Source organism: Corapipo altera, unplaced genomic scaffold (genome assembly GCF_003945725.1).
Source record: "Corapipo altera isolate COAL_440 unplaced genomic scaffold, ASM394572v1 24b, whole genome shotgun sequence".
NCBI lineage: Eukaryota > Metazoa > Chordata > Aves > Passeriformes > Pipridae > Corapipo > Corapipo altera.
The window spans coordinates 1,152,063-1,170,244 of record NW_020884888.1 but is presented as its reverse complement, the minus strand read 5'-3'; the positions used below and the strand labels follow the sequence as shown (position 1 = coordinate 1,170,244).

General features: G+C 42.6%; 1 protein-coding gene across 1 annotated transcript in view; it reads left to right on the top strand.

Annotated features, from left to right (window-relative positions):
- Nucleotides 1–18,182, top strand: part of RIPOR2 (RHO family interacting cell polarization regulator 2) — a 68,243-nt gene that overhangs the window by 25,876 nt on the left and 24,185 nt on the right. The window contains exons 2-8 of the mRNA XM_027644045.1: nt 7,570–7,696; nt 8,898–9,053; nt 9,695–9,773; nt 9,976–9,999; nt 11,141–11,194; nt 13,433–13,582; nt 14,533–14,596. Of these exons, the coding sequence (XP_027499846.1) occupies nt 7,570–7,696; nt 8,898–9,053; nt 9,695–9,773; nt 9,976–9,999; nt 11,141–11,194; nt 13,433–13,582; nt 14,533–14,596 (654 nt within the window). The remainder of the gene's footprint in view (nt 1–7,569; nt 7,697–8,897; nt 9,054–9,694; nt 9,774–9,975; nt 10,000–11,140; nt 11,195–13,432; nt 13,583–14,532; nt 14,597–18,182) is intronic.

Here is an 18,182-nt window from a genome sequence, read left to right as displayed (position 1 = left end):
GCCATCTGCGTGAAACAAATCTTGAAACTGAAAAAAAAAAGGAGGTCAGCTGCCATGAACCCATCTGTTGTGTGCAGGAGCCATTTAGAATCAAATTTATTTTCCTTGGGTTTATTACAGCGAAATAACTCATTTGCATTTCCTTAGGTTTCCGGCACATGCTCCACCAAGGGGAAGGAGCAGTGTAGGTCTTTCTCTGAGGAGAGCTTAAGTGGAGGAAAAGGCAGTTTGTGGCTCCCCTGGCAACAAAAATGGGGAAACGGGGCATGTACTGAGAGTTCTGGTAAAGGAGTAGCTGTAAAAAGGGGAGGAAAAAAGCTAACCATGGTATGAGACAAAAAGGATGCTGCTTTCACCTTAGCTGCTGCCAGTCCTTATTTCTGCGTTCTAGTGAGGTGATGAGAATTGGAGCCAAAGGCATGTTTTGCAGTAAAAATAAAAGAGGAAGTTAGAAGTCCCCACATTGACTTTGGCACCTAGACTAGTGTGAAAGATGACTTACTGAATTTATGGATCTATATTGCACTGGGAGCATAAGGTATCAGGCTCTATAGATTTACAGCCTCGTATACTTTACCATTTTGTCTTGACCTGTATTGTTAGATTTTTTTCTTACTGTTACTATTGGTTTTTGGTTTATGTACATCATCTAGTTTGGGTAGGAGGAGCAGAAGAAACAACACAAGCTATTCCAGATGGTAGACAATTTGTGTTTCTGCTCAGGATGTTTAGTGATGAGCTAGCAAATACTGTAGCATTTGAGTTGAAAATGTCCTTACCTGCGACATTTAAAATGTTCTTATAGAAATGAGACCATAAAGTACAAGTCTTGCTATTAGTATCAAGTTTTGGGAAAAATATTATTTGAAAAAAAAGCTAAAATTTGAAATACTAACATTTTCTAGCTAACATTTTCATTTATTAGAAACAGGTAATAGCACCTTGTGCTCACTGCAGAGATTTCTGCATGAGAAACTAAAGCTCACAGCTTTGTGCTCAAGAAGAGCTTTAAAAGGTGCATGAGTTGCATAAACATTTCTTTGTGAATTGTAAAAACTGAATCCACCCAAACTGAAGGTGTTAAAATATGGCTAATAAAACAATCACTGCAGGTGTCACTGATAGAGATAAAGTCATCAGTGAAAAATGCACGCAAGCCTTCAGAGAGATCCTGCTGGATAGCCAGTGCCGAGAGACTTGGATGCCCATGATGGGGGAAGAGATCTGCCTCAGCAAAGACAGGATGAGCTGCAGTGGGCTAAACTAAGATTCTTGTTGCTACAAGAGGTAGGGCAGAAGTTTGCCTCCTTGTGCTGGGGCAGGAATACATGGCTGCCAATGGCTTTGATGCCCACCCAAGCATGTCCCAGGTGCTCCCACATCTCCCATTTGAAGGAGAGGGATCGGCTGTAGCTCCTCTGTGCAATGCTGCTCTCCTCAGCCGTGCTGGTAAGCCCACGTGGCTCTTTCTGTACACTAAAATTAACATCTGAAGCTCACAGATCTGCTGGCCTTTCACCGGCTGATATAGACTTGGGAAGTGTTCTTGTCAGTATAGCCATATGCTACTATTTAGGAATATCTCTTAGCCTTGGACTTTGATGGAACAAATGCACATGATTTTATTCTGGTAACCAAGAATAGTTCTTCAGATGGAGCTCACGTGTTTGTACAACTCTGGCAAATGCTACCCTACACAAAGAAGAAGCAGCCCAATCACTAGGAGAATAAAAAATGCCATGAAAGTCGTAATTTGTGTAATCAAATGACCAACAGAAAACACCTTTCTACGGGTGCTTCCAGGAGATCCCATCCCACAGAAATGTTCCTGACACATACAGAAATTATGACCCCAGTCACTAATGCCTAAAAGCTTTTGTCCTGAAAGTGCAAAAACTCTTGTGCAAGAATTAAATTTCTTGTGAAAGTATTTATAACACTCCTGAGTGCCCTTACCCACATATTGTCAAATTTTTATATTAAAAAACCTCCAAGAATGTCTACGTTCTCATCCAAGATGCATACCTCTGTACCTTCTAGGAGCCTAGGGAACATGGAAACCATAAATTCCAGGTGGTTATTTGGGCTACTGGCCATGCTGGCTTCATATTGCCAAGGTGATTCAACCGAATCAGAAGAAAGGAGTTGGAAAATAAATAATAAAAATGATTAGACTACAAAAGCAAGTGACACCAGCTGAAGGTGCACTGAATGAGCTTAGCATTGAACTGAGCTGGCACAATTTTAGACTTGAATTGTGTTCTTTGGGTTTATGAGTGCAAAGCAGAAAGAATTGGTAGTCTGGGAGGAGGACATGACTTCTAGGGTATAATTGGTTTCTTCCCTTATTTAGGTTATTCTTTAGGAAATGCATGCTCCTAAATGTCATCTTATTGCATTTAAGAGTTATTACCTTTGTAGGCTGGCCAGTCAGCCCAATAAGCAGAAGCTAGACCTTGACATAAATGATGATATCTTCTTTTGTTAGTCAAGAAGATATCAGCTCATTTGTCAGACATATCCTGGGTTTGCAGATAAGAAATTTTCCTAGCATGCAAAACACCATCAGTTGACTTCTGCAGCCATGCACTCACATTAATTAGCAGACCCTCTCAGTTTCCCTTAACCTAAATACTTATCACCCATTTTTTACAGACAGAAGAATCAACATACCATCTAACTGTAGGGATTACAGCTTCTTGGATACAGAATGGACCTTGAACCATGAAAATAGGAAAAAATTATTATCAAGGATCCTTTCAGTCATTGAGACCTACCCCACATTCTCATTTAATCAGGGATTATGTATAATCCCCAAGTGTCCTCGAAGCCATTATTCCTTGAACTCTCAGCTGCAGACAGTTCCCTAACAACCTACAGCAAGCCCTAGACCCATAAGTGTAGCTGGGGGGAGGGAGGGAGGGAGGAGGAGGAATCGAGCATCATCACCACTGGTATATTGCAGCTTTACATGGTTGCTAGTGCCTGTCTAGCAAAACCAACTTCCTCTCATTCATGCGGTGCACAAAAAATATCTTTGCTTTGGGAAAAAAGCAAATAGAAAGGGACTGGACAGAAAGTCAGTCTAGATTTAGTAAATGTCTTTCTGATGGAATTTTCCTTCTCTCAGCTTATTTCAAAGTCCACACTGTTTATCAAATATTTCAGCATTGTGGGAGGTAGAGTTCTGTGCTGAGGGTGATGAAGAGAGGGCAGCTCTGTGGAAGTGATGGGTCTGATGGTCCCATCCCCTCTAATTAGCTCAGGCTCAGCTGTTTCCCTGTTTCCAGACTGAAAGGAGAGCTGAGAGAGGGGACTTTTATTTCCTCAGGGACAGAGACATCATCAATTATCTGCCATTCCCTGCTGCAAGCTGCCAGTGAATAGGGCAGAAGAGAACTGATAGGATTTCACCTTATCCCTTGACTCACTGATGGGCTCATCATTCAACTGCCATGCACCTAGCAGGAGCAGTGCTAATTACATTAATTGTACTTTTACACAGGGCATGCTTATATTAGCAATAAGGAGACTGGTGTCTTTTTAAAATGTAGCATCACTGGTTCATTAGCTACATAGATTTAAAAGTGTAAGAATACTCATTGCATCCACTGCTGAAGTGGATCTCAAATCTCAAAAGCATTTAATACCATTTTAGATGTGCAACATGCTTTATATTGAGAGCAAAATTTATACTGTATCTAGAAAACAGTAGCATTATATCATGTAACTGCTAAATGTAGACTTAGAAACTTGATCTCTGCCTTGGCATACCACCAAAATCCCTTAGTAGTGTTCAGCTGTGGGTAAGTCCTTGTGGGCCGAGCCTTACTGAAATTATACTAGCAACTACATCCGTGCATGTAATCAGGATAAAACTATTATTAAATTCAGAGGTAGGTTTATTTAGTCAATAGCACAGAGCCCTGTGAATGGTTTAAGAGGCAGGAAAATAAATCTCCCTCAACAAAGTATATCACAACAATGTGACCAATACTCATCACTCAAAGTGTATTTGCTGGATGTAGGTATCATAAATAACTCATCAATGCTGTGCCCACATGCAGCCATTGTCTATGTGAATCTGGGCTGAGGGGCTGCTGCTGCATGGCAGTCGGTGCAATTTTGTGAGGTTGGTTGGAAATATCTGAGATGTCAGCAATATAAGTTTAAATCTTAAGAACAGATTGATTTTGTACAATAGAGTTAATATCTAACCTGACCAATGGAAAATAACTGAACAGAATTGGGTGATTTCATCAGTTCTGACTCTGTTACCTCCTTTTATATCAGTTTTGTTCTGTACAGAAATTAAACATACATTATTCACCAAGATTATGTATAATATATAGGGAGAGGCCACAAGCCTATCTGGGCTCTTAGTTCTGACCATTTTATGCAAAAGCAAAGCAAAAGTAGCTCCAGGTAGGTCTTTAATTTGCATTTGAATTGCACTTCTTGAACATTTCTTTCTGGTATTTTGAGGAAAGTCTTAGCTACTAAAGCCTTGCAAAGCCATTTGAATGCTTGAGCAAAATAAAGAAAATAAATAAGTGCATTCCTTTTCAAAAATTATTTATTTTTTAAGTTTTCCCAAAGGAAAAGAAAACCAAAACAGTTCAGTTGTGTATGCACACAGTCACACATGGACACTAAGATTTTGTTCAGAATGAAATACATACATCTTCTGTTCACTTTAATACAGAAGAGACTCATCCTGCACAAGATGTTAGAATTTTGACAGTAGTTTTGAATCTAAAGTAATTATGTTTTATAGTTAATGCAGTCATGATTAGCACCCAACTTCAAGTTTTGTTTTATTACTCTTATTTTTTAAGGAATGGATGATGTTCATGCAGTTAAATCTCCTCTGACTGTCAGTGTTGTTTAGCTTCTACCCTCATAGGTCTCCAGATGCTGTCAGGGTGTGTGTGTGTTAATCATCCTGTCAAGCCATGCAAGTGCTGAACACTTGCAAGGGATTTTCTGCTCCTTGGTTCTCTGGACCTGACTTTTAATGCAAATCCTTGTGTGTAAGTGGGAACATACAGATTGCAGCCTGACTATCTTAAGGTTATTTGCAAAACCAAAGGGAAATTGCTGCACACACCCTCAGAGGACTGCGATCATGTTATTTCTGCTGTGTCTCTCAGGAGCTGGTTCTCAGTGGAGTTTGAGGTCTTAGGCATGAGCTGGCACAGGGAGACCCTGTACCATCTACAGGGACATGAGGTTTGACCCTGGAAGCTGAAAAATGCCTTCTGGCAAGTGCTGTGCCAGATATCAGCAAGCCTGAGCAGAGCTCAGTCCTGCAGAGGTGCACTGAGAACCTTACAGAGCTAGGGCTGAGTGTAGGGCCAGATGTGGGCTCTCATTGACCAGACACAAGTATCTCCAGCTGTGGCTGCAGCATGTTTATCCCTGTGTGAGTCAGCCAAAGCACATCCTCACTGCGATTTCTTCTGAACTTCTGAGGAGCAGCTGCTCCTGAGCTTCTCTGCCTCCCACTCCCTCCCCGGTCTCTCCTGCCTGTGGATTTCTGCCCAGTACATGTGCTTGTGGTCCTGGTCTGCCTGAGAGGGACTTCTCTGTCCCAAGGGTTTATCTCTGCCGTGGTTAAACTGAGCCCTGAGCTGGATGGGCTGTATCCAGGCTAGGCCAGTGACACGAATGGTGTAGTACTGTTATCTGCTGACCATAGTGGAGGAGAAAACTGCCCTTGACTGCACACCCAGGTGATATCTCTGAGGCTGTCCGGGGTGGCAGCCCTAACTTCCGAAACAGAAAGATATGTGCTAGTTTGGCTGTGCAATAGAGAAAACATCTCAATAGCAGTAGCACTGGCAATGCTGAGACTGGAAGAAGTGTTCCTGGCAGAACTCTTGCAGAAATATTCCTGACAAAGGCAATGCAGTCTCCTCCACAGAGAAGCAGTAGCTCTCCATGGCACATATTGTCACCTCAAAGAGTATTTGCCCAGCTCAACACTGCATATTAAATATAGCTCATCTATGCACAATGTTTTCCCATGTATTTGCTTTCTGCAGTGAGTGTTTGCCATGCAAGCACCACGTAGCTCTGGTGCTTATCTTTAATAAATATGTTCCATTGTGAAGGCTTACAATGCAAATTTGTGGCCTTCAGAAGTGGCTTCTTTTTTGGACACTCCTCTGTGGGGATGAGAGGGTGGTTTAGACTCACTGTCACCTTGTCAGCGCTGTAGGTCACAGTTTCACAGAACATCAGCTCTGTCTAACCCCCGCCACACTCTACTGCTTGGGCACCAGCTGTTGGAGTGAAATGAACTGGGGCCATGGGGCAGGCTGGGTCCAGCTTTTAAAATAGGTGGAAAAAAACTATAAAAAGCCCCCTTTTTCATTTTCTGTCAGGTTATTTTTAAGCTGGCCTAGTTTCTCAGTCCATTTCACTGCATAATGGCGTCAGCAGCCGTGCTGACATCCCAGGAAGGATGGAGATGGTGAGAAGATGGGTCATGTGGGATGGGGGAGCCAGTGTCTGGCAGCACCCGCTGACCAGTGTCCTCTTCTCCACCATCCCCCTTCCCCTCCTGTTCCCTACCCTGCTGCCTAGCCTCTGCTGGTCATGGTACTCCTCACACTGATCGGTGAGGCCATTCCTCTTGCCAGAGAAGCACAAAAACAAGTCAGCAGAAAAATCAACTTAATCATCTGCTGAGGGCAGAGACAAAAAACCAGTGCATTAAGGAAGAAAGGAAGAGGGAGGCATCCCCCTTCCCCTTGTGGTAGCTGATGGAGCTGCTGTGAGCCATAGCACTTTGCTATTTATTTGTGGGTGGATTGAAATCACGTTGCTTTGGTGCAGATGCCAAGCTGGGCATTGGAAATGAGCACACACGCAGGGTTTCCTCTCTGCTGAGGCTCCACTGGACACATGAAATGCAGAGCATACAGTGCCTGGAGCTTATTTACTCATCTCTCTTCCTGGTGGAGAGCATCCCTCTCTCATCACAGCACATCATGGCTGTGCATACAGCCACTGCACCTTCCTTCTCAGCAGCCAAGTGGGAACAGCCATGGGGAAGACAAGCAAGGATCAAAAGGTAGCTGCAGGATTTGATTCATGCTGAATGAACCCTGGTTTTTTTATTATTATACATTATCACACTTTGCAGTGATGGTGAGTGCCCCCTAAGAGCACTGCATGCTCCCAAAATAACTTCCAGGACATCCTGATGTAGCAAATGGAGACACTGGGGCTGGGGGTGAAGCATGCCAGGCATGGCAGAAATCAAGGGGTGGCATTGGGGTTATCACACTGAAGTTGTTTCTAGTGCCACATCCAGACCCTCTTTGTGTCTCTGGCACATTTTTAGTAGATGCTGTGCTGTAAGTCAGAATTAAAATAGGACCAATTTGGTTTTGAGCAGGGATGATTTGGCAATTCGAAAAGATTCATGCCCTGGCTCCTCGCAGAACCTCGTGGGGTTCAGTTACCCCTTACCTTCACTGATGGACACCAGGCTATCCCACGCTCACTGCCTATCTCGTACTCTCCATCGTTACTGACATGCTTTCTGTTGTTTTTCAGGAATATCTTCCAGACTCCCTGAAATCATGTCAATAGGATCACATTCATTCTCCCCAGGAGGTCCTAATGGGATTATTAGAAGCCAGTCCTTTGCTGGCTTCAGTGGGCTTCAGGAAAGACGGTCCAGGCAAGTGCTCTTGTTCTCTAAGGGGAATTTCAAAATCAGGCCCTAAGGGAGCCCTGAGGTTTAGGGGCTGAAGGTGGAAAAGAGGTGACAGAGGACTTCTTTCTCTCTGATTTGCCAAATAAAGTGTCCTAGGCTTAAATGTCTCTATATATTGTTTGTATAACTAAGCTATTACCCTCTGTGTGAACTACCAAGCGCCTGTTTGCCTCTCCACCATTAATGCAGGGCTTCCTCACATGCCTCAGAGCTGTGAGAGAATTTTAGAGAATCATTTTAACTTAACTAACTTAGGCAGTGATCTTTTCAACATGTGAAATGTGCAGGAACATGAAACACTTCCCACTGCCCCCAGTTTAAGACCACTGCTACCTAAAAGACAGTTTTCTCCTTGCTGCATTGCTATGAATTCAAAACAATGCCGTTTCCCTCAGCTTGGCTGTGGAGCCTTTACATGCACCACCCTTTAGTTAGACAGGACTTATGGCTTTGAGTCAGGCACCTGCCAAGTCGTTCAATCCCTGATGCCCTCAGATGCTGCTTTACAATTAATTTTAACTTGTGTAGTCTCTCAGTGCCAGACCACCACTTAGCGACTGAGGAGGAATGGCAGGCAAAGGGTTGCCTCTCATTGAGGGCCCAAGTTAAATGCTGACCTACTGCCTAGTAAAGTCACCAAAGAGGCACCTACATGCAACACAAGTGTCCTCCCTTTGCCATACAGAGCTACCTATGGTCCATACTGAAGATCAGTGGTGTGATACTATCCTCCAGAAGCGCTCTTAACCAAGTCCCAGTCTTTCTTTGGAGTCTACAGGCTTTACGCCTGAGATTATCTGGGCTCCCCTTTCTTTTTAGCAGCTGGTTGTAGCTCAGCCCTCTCATGGCTTTGGCTAAGCAATGTGAGTTAGGACAGGCATGGTATAAGACAGAGAAATATCTGATGAGCCTCAGACTCAGCCTGGCATTTCCAGATGAGCATTTGTGTCTTGGAAAGGCAATGGGCACATTAAAAGCTGACAGTGCATGTCCCAGGCTACTCAGACTCTTAAATGGTAAACAAATGCAGTCCTTTAACTGGCAGGCACAGAAGCAGATTCCTTTCTGCTGGCAGATATAATATCAGAAGATTTCTTCAAGCTATGCTACTTTGAAATTTCTATGATTTATAGGGATTTCTTCCTCTTTGATGTTCATTTTGCAGGTGTAATTCCTTTATTGAAAATTCCTCTGCGCTCAAGAAGCCCCAAGCAAAGGTGAAGAAAATGCATAATTTGGGCCATAAGAACAGCACCACACCCAAAGAGCCCCAACCTAAAAGGATGGAAGAGGTCTACCAAGCCTTGAAGAGTGGCCTGGGGTAAGAACCTTTACCCTGCTTGTTGATTGAAGCTTTCTGTGGCATGTTAGAATCTGGAGAAGCATATCACAAGAACAGGAATCCTTCCTCATGGGAGAGGAACATACACCTCTTGAAGCCTGGATTGTAACACTTAGGATCTGAAATATTTGTATGGGAAGCAGGAATACAGGAGGCAGAATCCCATTTCCATTCACATTTCATGTAAAGCTCCCAAAGTCTGCAATTTCAACATTAGATTTTTTTTGCCATCTGAATTTCCTAGCATCCTATCAAAGGCTTATATCACCTTTGGGATAACATCCCAGATGATAACAGGGCTTTTATTAGCCAGATACAAAGGCAGTGACTGGAAGGCACCAGCCCATAAACTAAGCAACAGATTAGCTTACTTGAAACTGGTTGTTCAGTGTAAAGAAAACACCGAGCTCTTATACACAGTTAAATAAGTGGCTCCTATTTATTCCCAAAAAGGCAGCAGGGAACTGCTTTTAAGACAGATCAATGTAAATGAGTTTTTGTCTGTAAACACATCCAGTGAGGAAAACCATTTGTTGGAAAGATTTTCTTTTAGGATGGTCATCAGCCAGCTTGGTATGTGCTGCAGAGCTCATACCTCCTTCTCTGGTTTCTGTTTGCAGTGAGTATCTGGAAGTTCACCAGACAGAGCTGGATAAGTTGACTACTCAGTTAAAAGACATGAAAAGAAACTCACGCCTGGTACGTGTCATGCTTTGTCATCGTGTAGATGCACAGTGACCTTCTTGAGGTGCTGCAGCAGCCGGGGGATGGGAGTGGGATATAGGGAATTTGTACTGGTTCTCTTCTAGCCATGGTCTTGTTTGTGATTTCTATTGACTGGCAAACATTACTTTTTTGTGATGTTGCAAAATTAATAACAGTTTCATGTTTTCTGTTGCAGGGAGTCCTGTATGATTTAGATAAGGTATGTTACTCCCTTTGACACTTGTTTTGCAAGGAAGCATTAGTAACCATACGGTGTACATAGCTGGCATGGGAAACCTCTCTCAGGCAGATCTACCAGCCATGCCAACCAACACTGTTGAGGGAGAAGTTACCTTGTTATTTGCACTTTCAAAGAAAGAAGTCCTACTCCCCTTCTCTTCCCAGGGGCTCTGATATTGCCCAGTATCTCCACCAGCCAGCTGTGCTCACTAACCTGGCATCAAATGTACCCCATCGAACTTTTTTCTGAGGACTGCTGGGTCAAACTGGCTACAGGGAAAGAGGCAGATCCTAGCCAGGGAAGGAAGGAAGTGGAGGAGTAAGACCTCCTATTTCTGTCATCTGATAGACTTTAAATCCATTGCCTTGTACAACCTTGCCCAGCCAGCTCCAGGTAGATGGGGGCAGGCAAGGCCACACTGTGGGGCCTGGGGGCTCGGTCAGGCCCCAGTTCATTCCTGCTTCTGTCATTTCTGAGGAAGGAAAAATTGAAAATATTTTTTCCCTATAGGAAAATTTGGGTGAGAGAAAAGGAAAATTTTCAAAAATATTTTTTCCCTGTGGGAAAATTTAGGTGAGAGAAAAGGAAAATTTTCAAAAATATTTTTTCCCTGCAGGAAAATTTGGGTGAGAGAAAAGGAAAACTTTCAAAAATATTTCCTGAACAAGTCTGACTTTTTTTTTTTTTTTCACTCAAAATGCCAAGCTTGGGTTTATGGTCAAAACCAGTTTGCAAAGGATGAGAATGGATTTTGAAATGCGGAACCTGATCAATTGTAATACAGGTTTTCAGAGTACTGAAAATATTATTTTTTAGGCTAAAAAAAAAAGCTCTGATTTTTTAAACTTTTTTCTTTTTTAATAATTAGAAAAACCTAGAGAAATCCCACCAAACTAAAACTCTTTTTGTTTAAAAATATATGTTAGGTATAGAAGTCAGGGAGCTCCATTGTCTGTGGCAGCTTAACAATAGTAAGGTGGGACAACTAATTCCAGATTCGTGGTCTGGTGCGTTTTAAGGAGGAGTTTCTCAGATCCATGGGGACTAGCAGATCTAGCCTGTCGGTGTCTTACTGATTTATTTAAATGTGCCTCACCCTCAGCCTTTTTCTTTCTTTCAGCAAATCAAAGCAGTCGAAAGATACATGAGAAGGCTGGAGTTCCACATTAGCAAGGTAATGAGCTCTCCTATCATCTTGCTTCTGCGTCTGTTCCTATGTTATTAGGAAAACAAACCCTTGGCCTCCTGCTACCCCTCTGCACTGAGGAGGCTGTCTTGACAAAACCTCTCCCAGATTTGGTATTTTTTCTATGATAGACTGGTGGTTGGAGCCAAAGAAAGGGTTTCCACATGGTTTGTAAACCCCAAGGTCCAGCCATGCCCTGAGACACTCCTGCGTGCTTTTAGCTACAGAGAGAACACAGGGTTGGAGACTTGCTGGGAAAAATCTATCTCACTGCATGCATATAGGTAGAAAGAGAGTTGCATCTGAAAGTAATTTAATTCAGCAGTTATCTCTAGCACACACAGCAGCTAGTTTGGATTTATTCCTGGATTCACTGCTAATGCTTTTGCTGCATGGTTTGGGGCCCACATCCATTTGAATATATTGGTGAGAATATTCGGTAGAGGTACTCATGATTTACACTAATACGTTTTAAAACTGGACAAAATCCATGGCATGTATTCTCTTATTATAAACATATCTGCTAGCAATTAGTTACTTTTCTGAGCCTGACAAAGGAATGAATTATTTTTGACAGATGAAATATCTTTTGAGAGTCGTTTGAAAAGCGTTTGCACAGCTTGAAGTGCTCCAATTATGACAACCTATCCAAACCTTTTCACTTCAGTCTTCTCTTACTCTTGGAGCCGAAAATAAAAATATAAATCATAAGGTGATAGACTAAAATTTTGTTCCCCAAGCCACCTACTCTCTTGCTGGCAACATGAATGGCAAAAATTAGTACTTGAAGAACATTTCCATTCAAGTCCTTCCCACTCCAGCCCCTGCTCAGAGCTAATGGTTTCTCAGCTTATAATAAGACTGAAAAGCTCCAAACACAAGAGGTAATGCTGGTCAGTATTACTCAAGCTTGCTGAGTACATTAGTTCACTTTCTGTAACCCACAGCAACAGAGACAAAAGGAACCGAGCTGTGTGGTATTAAAGCTTATAGGCTTGGGCAGATGAAGAAATGTCTTTCTTTCTAATGATAGAGATGATCTTTTTTAGCAGTATGTTTTCAAGGCCACAGGGATGCCTTCTGTCCTCTACCTGCTGCTACTCTGTAGACGAAGCAAAGTGAGGAGAGTGGGATGCACAGCAGCAGATCCCACATATTTGGGGAGCAGATGAGCCTGTCCTAGCCATGCTCATATGGGTGGGAGCAGGATATCAATCCCAGGCTAATGCTCCACTCTGATGGCGGAAGTAAATACCAAGTGATAGCTATTTATAGTAGATGTTTTTAGCTTGCTGACTTGCAAGAGAAATAGGAGTGGGTATGACTGCAGAAAGCTTTTTTTATAACTTCAAAATGGCAAAATACTATGTGTACCTTTATTACCTTCTGCTGAACTCTCACTTTGCAAAGCATTCCCTGTTTGGTTAGGGCGCCCTCAAGTCAGAGGCTTCAGCTACTGGGTATCCAAGATTGCCTTGTAAAAATCAACCTAAGGCTTTGAAGCCATCAGGAAGACAAGTCCTGTTCCAAACAAATCAGCAACAGCACTTTTGTTAGTGGTTAAGCAGGCTTGGAAAATGGGATTTGGAACATGCCTGGATTGTCACATCAGGTCCATCTCCAATGCAGCAACACAAAGTCATAGACTGATGAAACCAAGGTGCTGGATTTCACAGGGAGAAATGCTGCTATTAAAATCCGCTACTGAACAGAAGCATCACGGGGCACAGGGTGATCTCTTGATGTCAGAGATAACAAGGGAAAAAAGTTATTTTGGGTAAAAAAGTATCATCTTGTTTTAGCAGGGACATTAGAAGCAGAAAAAAGAGACAGCTTCTTCCATTCCTGTCCTTCTCCTCACCCTGATATTTGAGAAGCTTGCTTGCACTCCTGCCGTCCCATACAATTGTACAGGAAGCACAATTGTACTCTACCAGAGTGGGAGATGGGGAGTAGCAATAGTTAAAGGCATGCAGGGCAAGCAGGCGAATTGCTGGCAACATCTACTGTTGCTGTATTGAGACTTTTGCAGTGGAAGTTATTTTTATCTTGTGTTTCTTTCACATAGACTGAAACAGTATTACACCTTCATTTCCTCAGCCCCTCCATTGGATCTAATGGTTTGGCTGAGTTTCCTTTTAATGCAAATTACTTCACTGCATTGGCTTTATTTTGCTGGGTTTTATGCTTCTTTTTTTTTTAATGCACTTTCCTTGTTCCCGCTAGGTGGATGAGCTTTATGAAGCCTATTGTATCCAAAAGCGTCTCTGTGATGGTGCCAGCAAAATGAAGCAAGCCTTTGCGATGTCTCCTGCCAGCAAAGCAGCTCGAGAGAGTTTAACAGAAATCAACAGGAGCTACAAGGAGTACACAGAGGTACATCCTCATCAGTTTATTCTTTTTACTCTCACAGTGTTTGAAAGCCATGGGAACTTCGTCACTGATTTCAGGGAGAGTTTCATTCACGTAGAAAAATTAAAAGCAAAGCAAGTGAAGGAGAATAATTACTATTCGTTTGTCTTCAGGTGAATACATGATGACTTACAAAGACAGGTTACATGGACCTGAAGAGTTGCTTGAAATAACAGTTTACGCTCTATGAGCACTGGGTTATACCTGGGAACTGCAGCACAAGAACAAAAGCGTAAATCTGCGCCAAACCCACTTACAGTCCAACTAGCTCCTTCCCACCCGCAGATTTAGGGATGGACTGAAACCCATGTGTATACAGACATGTGCTGCATCCTACCTGTTTTATTTGCTGTGATCAAGATTTATTTTATTAAACAGGCGAGAGATTAACAACAGGACAACAGTCTAATAGTGTTGCAAACATCCCACGCTGTCAGTGCTGTCACACTGTGACAACCTTCCAAAATCTGAAGGAAAAACTGGAAAGGGTCCGATACCCATCTCCCACAGTCTTTTTTCTTAATGTAGTCCATATTTCTTGAGAGATTAAATCATGCTGGGACCCAGTTTGGCATGGAGCTGCTGCTGGCACATGTCCTAGCTGGAGAGGACCAGGACAATGACCAGGTTATGCTCCAAGGGCCACAGCTTCCCTCTGCCAACAGGAGGATTAGTATGCAGCAGCAGAAGAGCATGGGACTGTATTCAGTGTCAGTGCAAGCAGGCATAGCTCAGCTGCCATTTTTAGGGTCAGACCTAGCTAAACAGCAAAGATAGCTCTGAGATTGATTTTATTGCAGAATATCTTTCATTTGTATAACAGAATCTATCCTTCCAAATAGACCTTAAAAAAGGAAAAAAAAAAAGGCCCAAAGAGAGTTTGTCTGACCTCACTGTTCTCCTATCCAACACAGAACATGTGTACCATAGAAGCAGAGCTGGAAAATCTATTGGGCGAATTTTGCATCAAGATGAAAGGTAAATGCCTTTTCAACTTCCCCTTCTTTCCCCATAAGCAGTAGCAGTTGCTGCATATTTGTGAGAGTATCAACACATGCTGTGTGACATGTATTTATGACAGGTGTGGTTTCCCCTGCACACATCCATTGCTGAGACTTCAAACGCCCAACTTATGCCCTTGTCCACTGGAAAGGATCACAGAAACAGGAACACCAAAGCTTACAAAGAGACTTTCTGATATGGTGCTGCTTGTTTTCTAGGCTAATTGTCTGCCACTCCTCCCAACAGCCAAAGCAATTCAGTTTCGAAGGCTGATGTACTTTTTGCCTCTATTTCAGTAATCCTTTAAGAAGATGACTGGGAAATTCCATGAAATTCCATGGAGCTGGAGTTCAGAATACTTTCTTAATTTGACATCAGCTGTTTCTAAGTCCTTTACTTTTGCTAATCTTGACTAATATTATTTTAGACCAAATGTAAAAAATCCAAAAAGCTGGGGCTAGTTTATCTGGGTAACTCAATGGTGGCATTTACCTTTCCATTTTATTCCTTGTCTTTATGACAGGAGATTTCATGGGTTTGAATACAATGGAATCAGTTTTACCTGAAGCCTCAGTGGATCACTGGGTATTGCTAATGCTGTTATCCCTTTAAGACTCAATGTCTTAAAGAAGAGGTTGTGGGGAGATATCTTTTTTGGATCTTCAATCACTGGCATGAAAATAGTTCTGTAAAACAAAACCAGCATCTAAATATTCATGAACTCTTAATTCTTCTCTTGAAATCTTACCATTTAAAACATCCACAGTACTGCTGGTGGAGCTTTTAGAGCTCACAAATGTCATACAGGGTTTTGATTCTGCCTGCCTTGTCACAGTTGTGTCCCATGGTTGCACTGCATAAGATTAAGATTAATCTTAGATTAAGTTAAAATAGCTACTCTGTGCTCTTATGTTAGAGAAGACAAATGCAGCAGCTGTTGGAGTTCCTCCTAGCTCCATCCCTCAGGTTTTAAAGCCCCCACTCTTCATTGCTGAAAAGGCAGTCAAAGACGCATAGATGTATAGTTACAAGATGGACACACAAACACTGAGCCAGATATTTCTGTAAAGAAACCCAAAGCAGAACCACAGCATGGGCATGCTGAAGGAAACACAATGTCATGGAATGTATAAAGGGAATTGCATCAGGTCAGGTCCCTTGGAGCATTTCTTTATTTTCTATAAATGCAATACACAGTTCCTGATAGCAGGACATGTTGCAGAAAGTGCCATGGTGTCGTAAATGGCTGGGCTGAAGAGGTCTTGCCCCTTCTCTTTTGTATGCCCAGATCCTCCAGCAAAACTCAAGGGCTCTCTAGAAGGCAGGTACTGCACTCCTGTGGGGGAGCAGAGCACAAACCACAAACAGCAGCTGCTTCTGAACACAGTTTGCACAGCATAAAGAAGCCCAAATTAGAAAACAGCAAAGAGAAATGGCATATCATTAAGTATTCTCTAATTAGGGCATCTAAGATTTCTATCTAGATAGTTTTCCCTAGGAACAGGAATTCAGTAGGACAATCGACCCATTCCTATTGTTAAGGCTCACAACAGCTCTTGCACAAAACCGTGCAGATCACACAGCAAGTTTCCCCCTTAAGTTATACCGCAGCATATCCAGCTAACTTTAGGATCTAATTTAAAATCAAAGCATTCCTCTTCCCAAAGCTTATCTGTTCCTAGCCATTCCAGTGAAAGTTATTTTTATTTTGTGCCCTCTGTCACTTACACTGAAAATAAGCCAACATACACAGTGCTGTCAGGAAGCAGGGGAGCTGCACTGTGTTTTTATGACTGATATTCAAAGAAAAAAAAAAAGCCTAATCATTTCTCAAAATTAAGATAATAAACTTGCCAGCAGGCTTGGAATACTGCTCAGGATTAATTGGTTATTGAAATTAAACAGGGAAACTCAATGTGGAAAGTCCTGTATGGAATCAGGTGTCCTGTTGTGATGTACAGGAAAGCACCCCTGTACATGTGAGAAGTGCCCCTATACCTGTTTGAAGTACCAGGACAGCAGAAGGTGGAATGCCCATCGTGTTTCACACAGGAAGAGCAGTATGCTGGCGGGGGGCTCTGTAACAGGGAGCCCAGCACCAGCAACCCCAGTCCATGAGTCCAGCATCCTGCACACCAGCAGAGCTGTACTTGCTGCATGAACGGCAGGTGGCCCTGTCACCTTTCCACAGCCACATACTGACCCTATCCCCTAATTACTTATGCTGACACACCGGAGAGCTATCTCCCATTCTGTCTGCATTTACAAGCCCAGTGCTTTTACAAAGGTATGATATTTGAAAGTGTATGATAGGGCCATTGGTTCCTAATATTTGTTTACTCCCCATAAGCCATTCTGTCACCAACAAGCTGTTATCTGTGAAAGTACTTATCCCCTGTTGTCAAGTCAGCACTAAGCCCCCTCTTCATCAGGCTGAAAGTATTTGGCCAGCCTGGTTGGGCCAGTCACTTTTTCAAGATCTCGACTCCAGAGAACATCCATAAGGAGGTTTAAGCTGTGTTTCCTCACCCTCCCACCGCATCCACTGGGCAAAGAAAGGACCTTTTATTTTCCTCAGATACTTTTGGAGATGGGTCCCAGCAGAGATCAAATTCACTTATAAAAGCATGCCTAGGGAGAGAGAAGCAGTAGTGGAGTGCTAGTAATCTTAAATTATTTATAAACAGTAAATAAATTAGGAAGGAATTGGTAATATGAGCTCCATGAGGGGGCCTCTCTGTTCTGCTACACAGTAAGATGAGTGAAGAAAACTGTTTTCTGTCAAAGAAATGGAAGAGGTGGATAAGTAGATCACAGGGACAGTCCATGATTGAATGCGGGGATCTAGTTGCTTCTACAGTCCAGCTAGCAGGACTAATTCATCAAAAAGTAAAGACAACACTAGGGTTCCTCGTACTTGCCTTGATTTTAACACACCCATGTATGTTCACTCATGGCATTTTAGGATAAATGCAGCCCAAAAGCCCCAGCAGGTTTGTTTTCATTCTTTTCTCTACCACAGGCTTTGTACGTGTCCTCGAGGTGGTTTCCTTGGGCACTGCAACACTCAAGCATAGTTCAGGTTCACCCAGGCAAAGCTGGGTAAATTTTTATACCAAAACAAGTGCAATAGCTACCTACTGAGGGGATTTGTGAGAAAGGAAAGGTTCCCTCTCTGAGAAAAACAACCAGTTGAATCCTGCAGAAGAGCAGGTCAGCAGGCCAGGAGAGGAATGGTAACTTCCCTAGGATTTCAGCATGGTCCCTCAGAAAACTTTCATTTCATATGCATGGTGCCAATATAGAAATAGAATCATCATGTCTTACATTAAAAAACCACCACAAAATACCAAAAGCAAACATATATCACAAGTGCTTTGCTGTGGTCTTTGTCCCCCTATGCAGAAAAATGGGATAAATCTCATATTACAGATGTCAGTCATGATATGTGATGCACTTACTATTGAAAGCTATTATGAGAATGATAATGTTAGGGAAATGCCAAGCAGGAGGAGCCCCTCTCACTTGCTGTGTCTCTATGAAGATGCACTGAAAAAGGAAT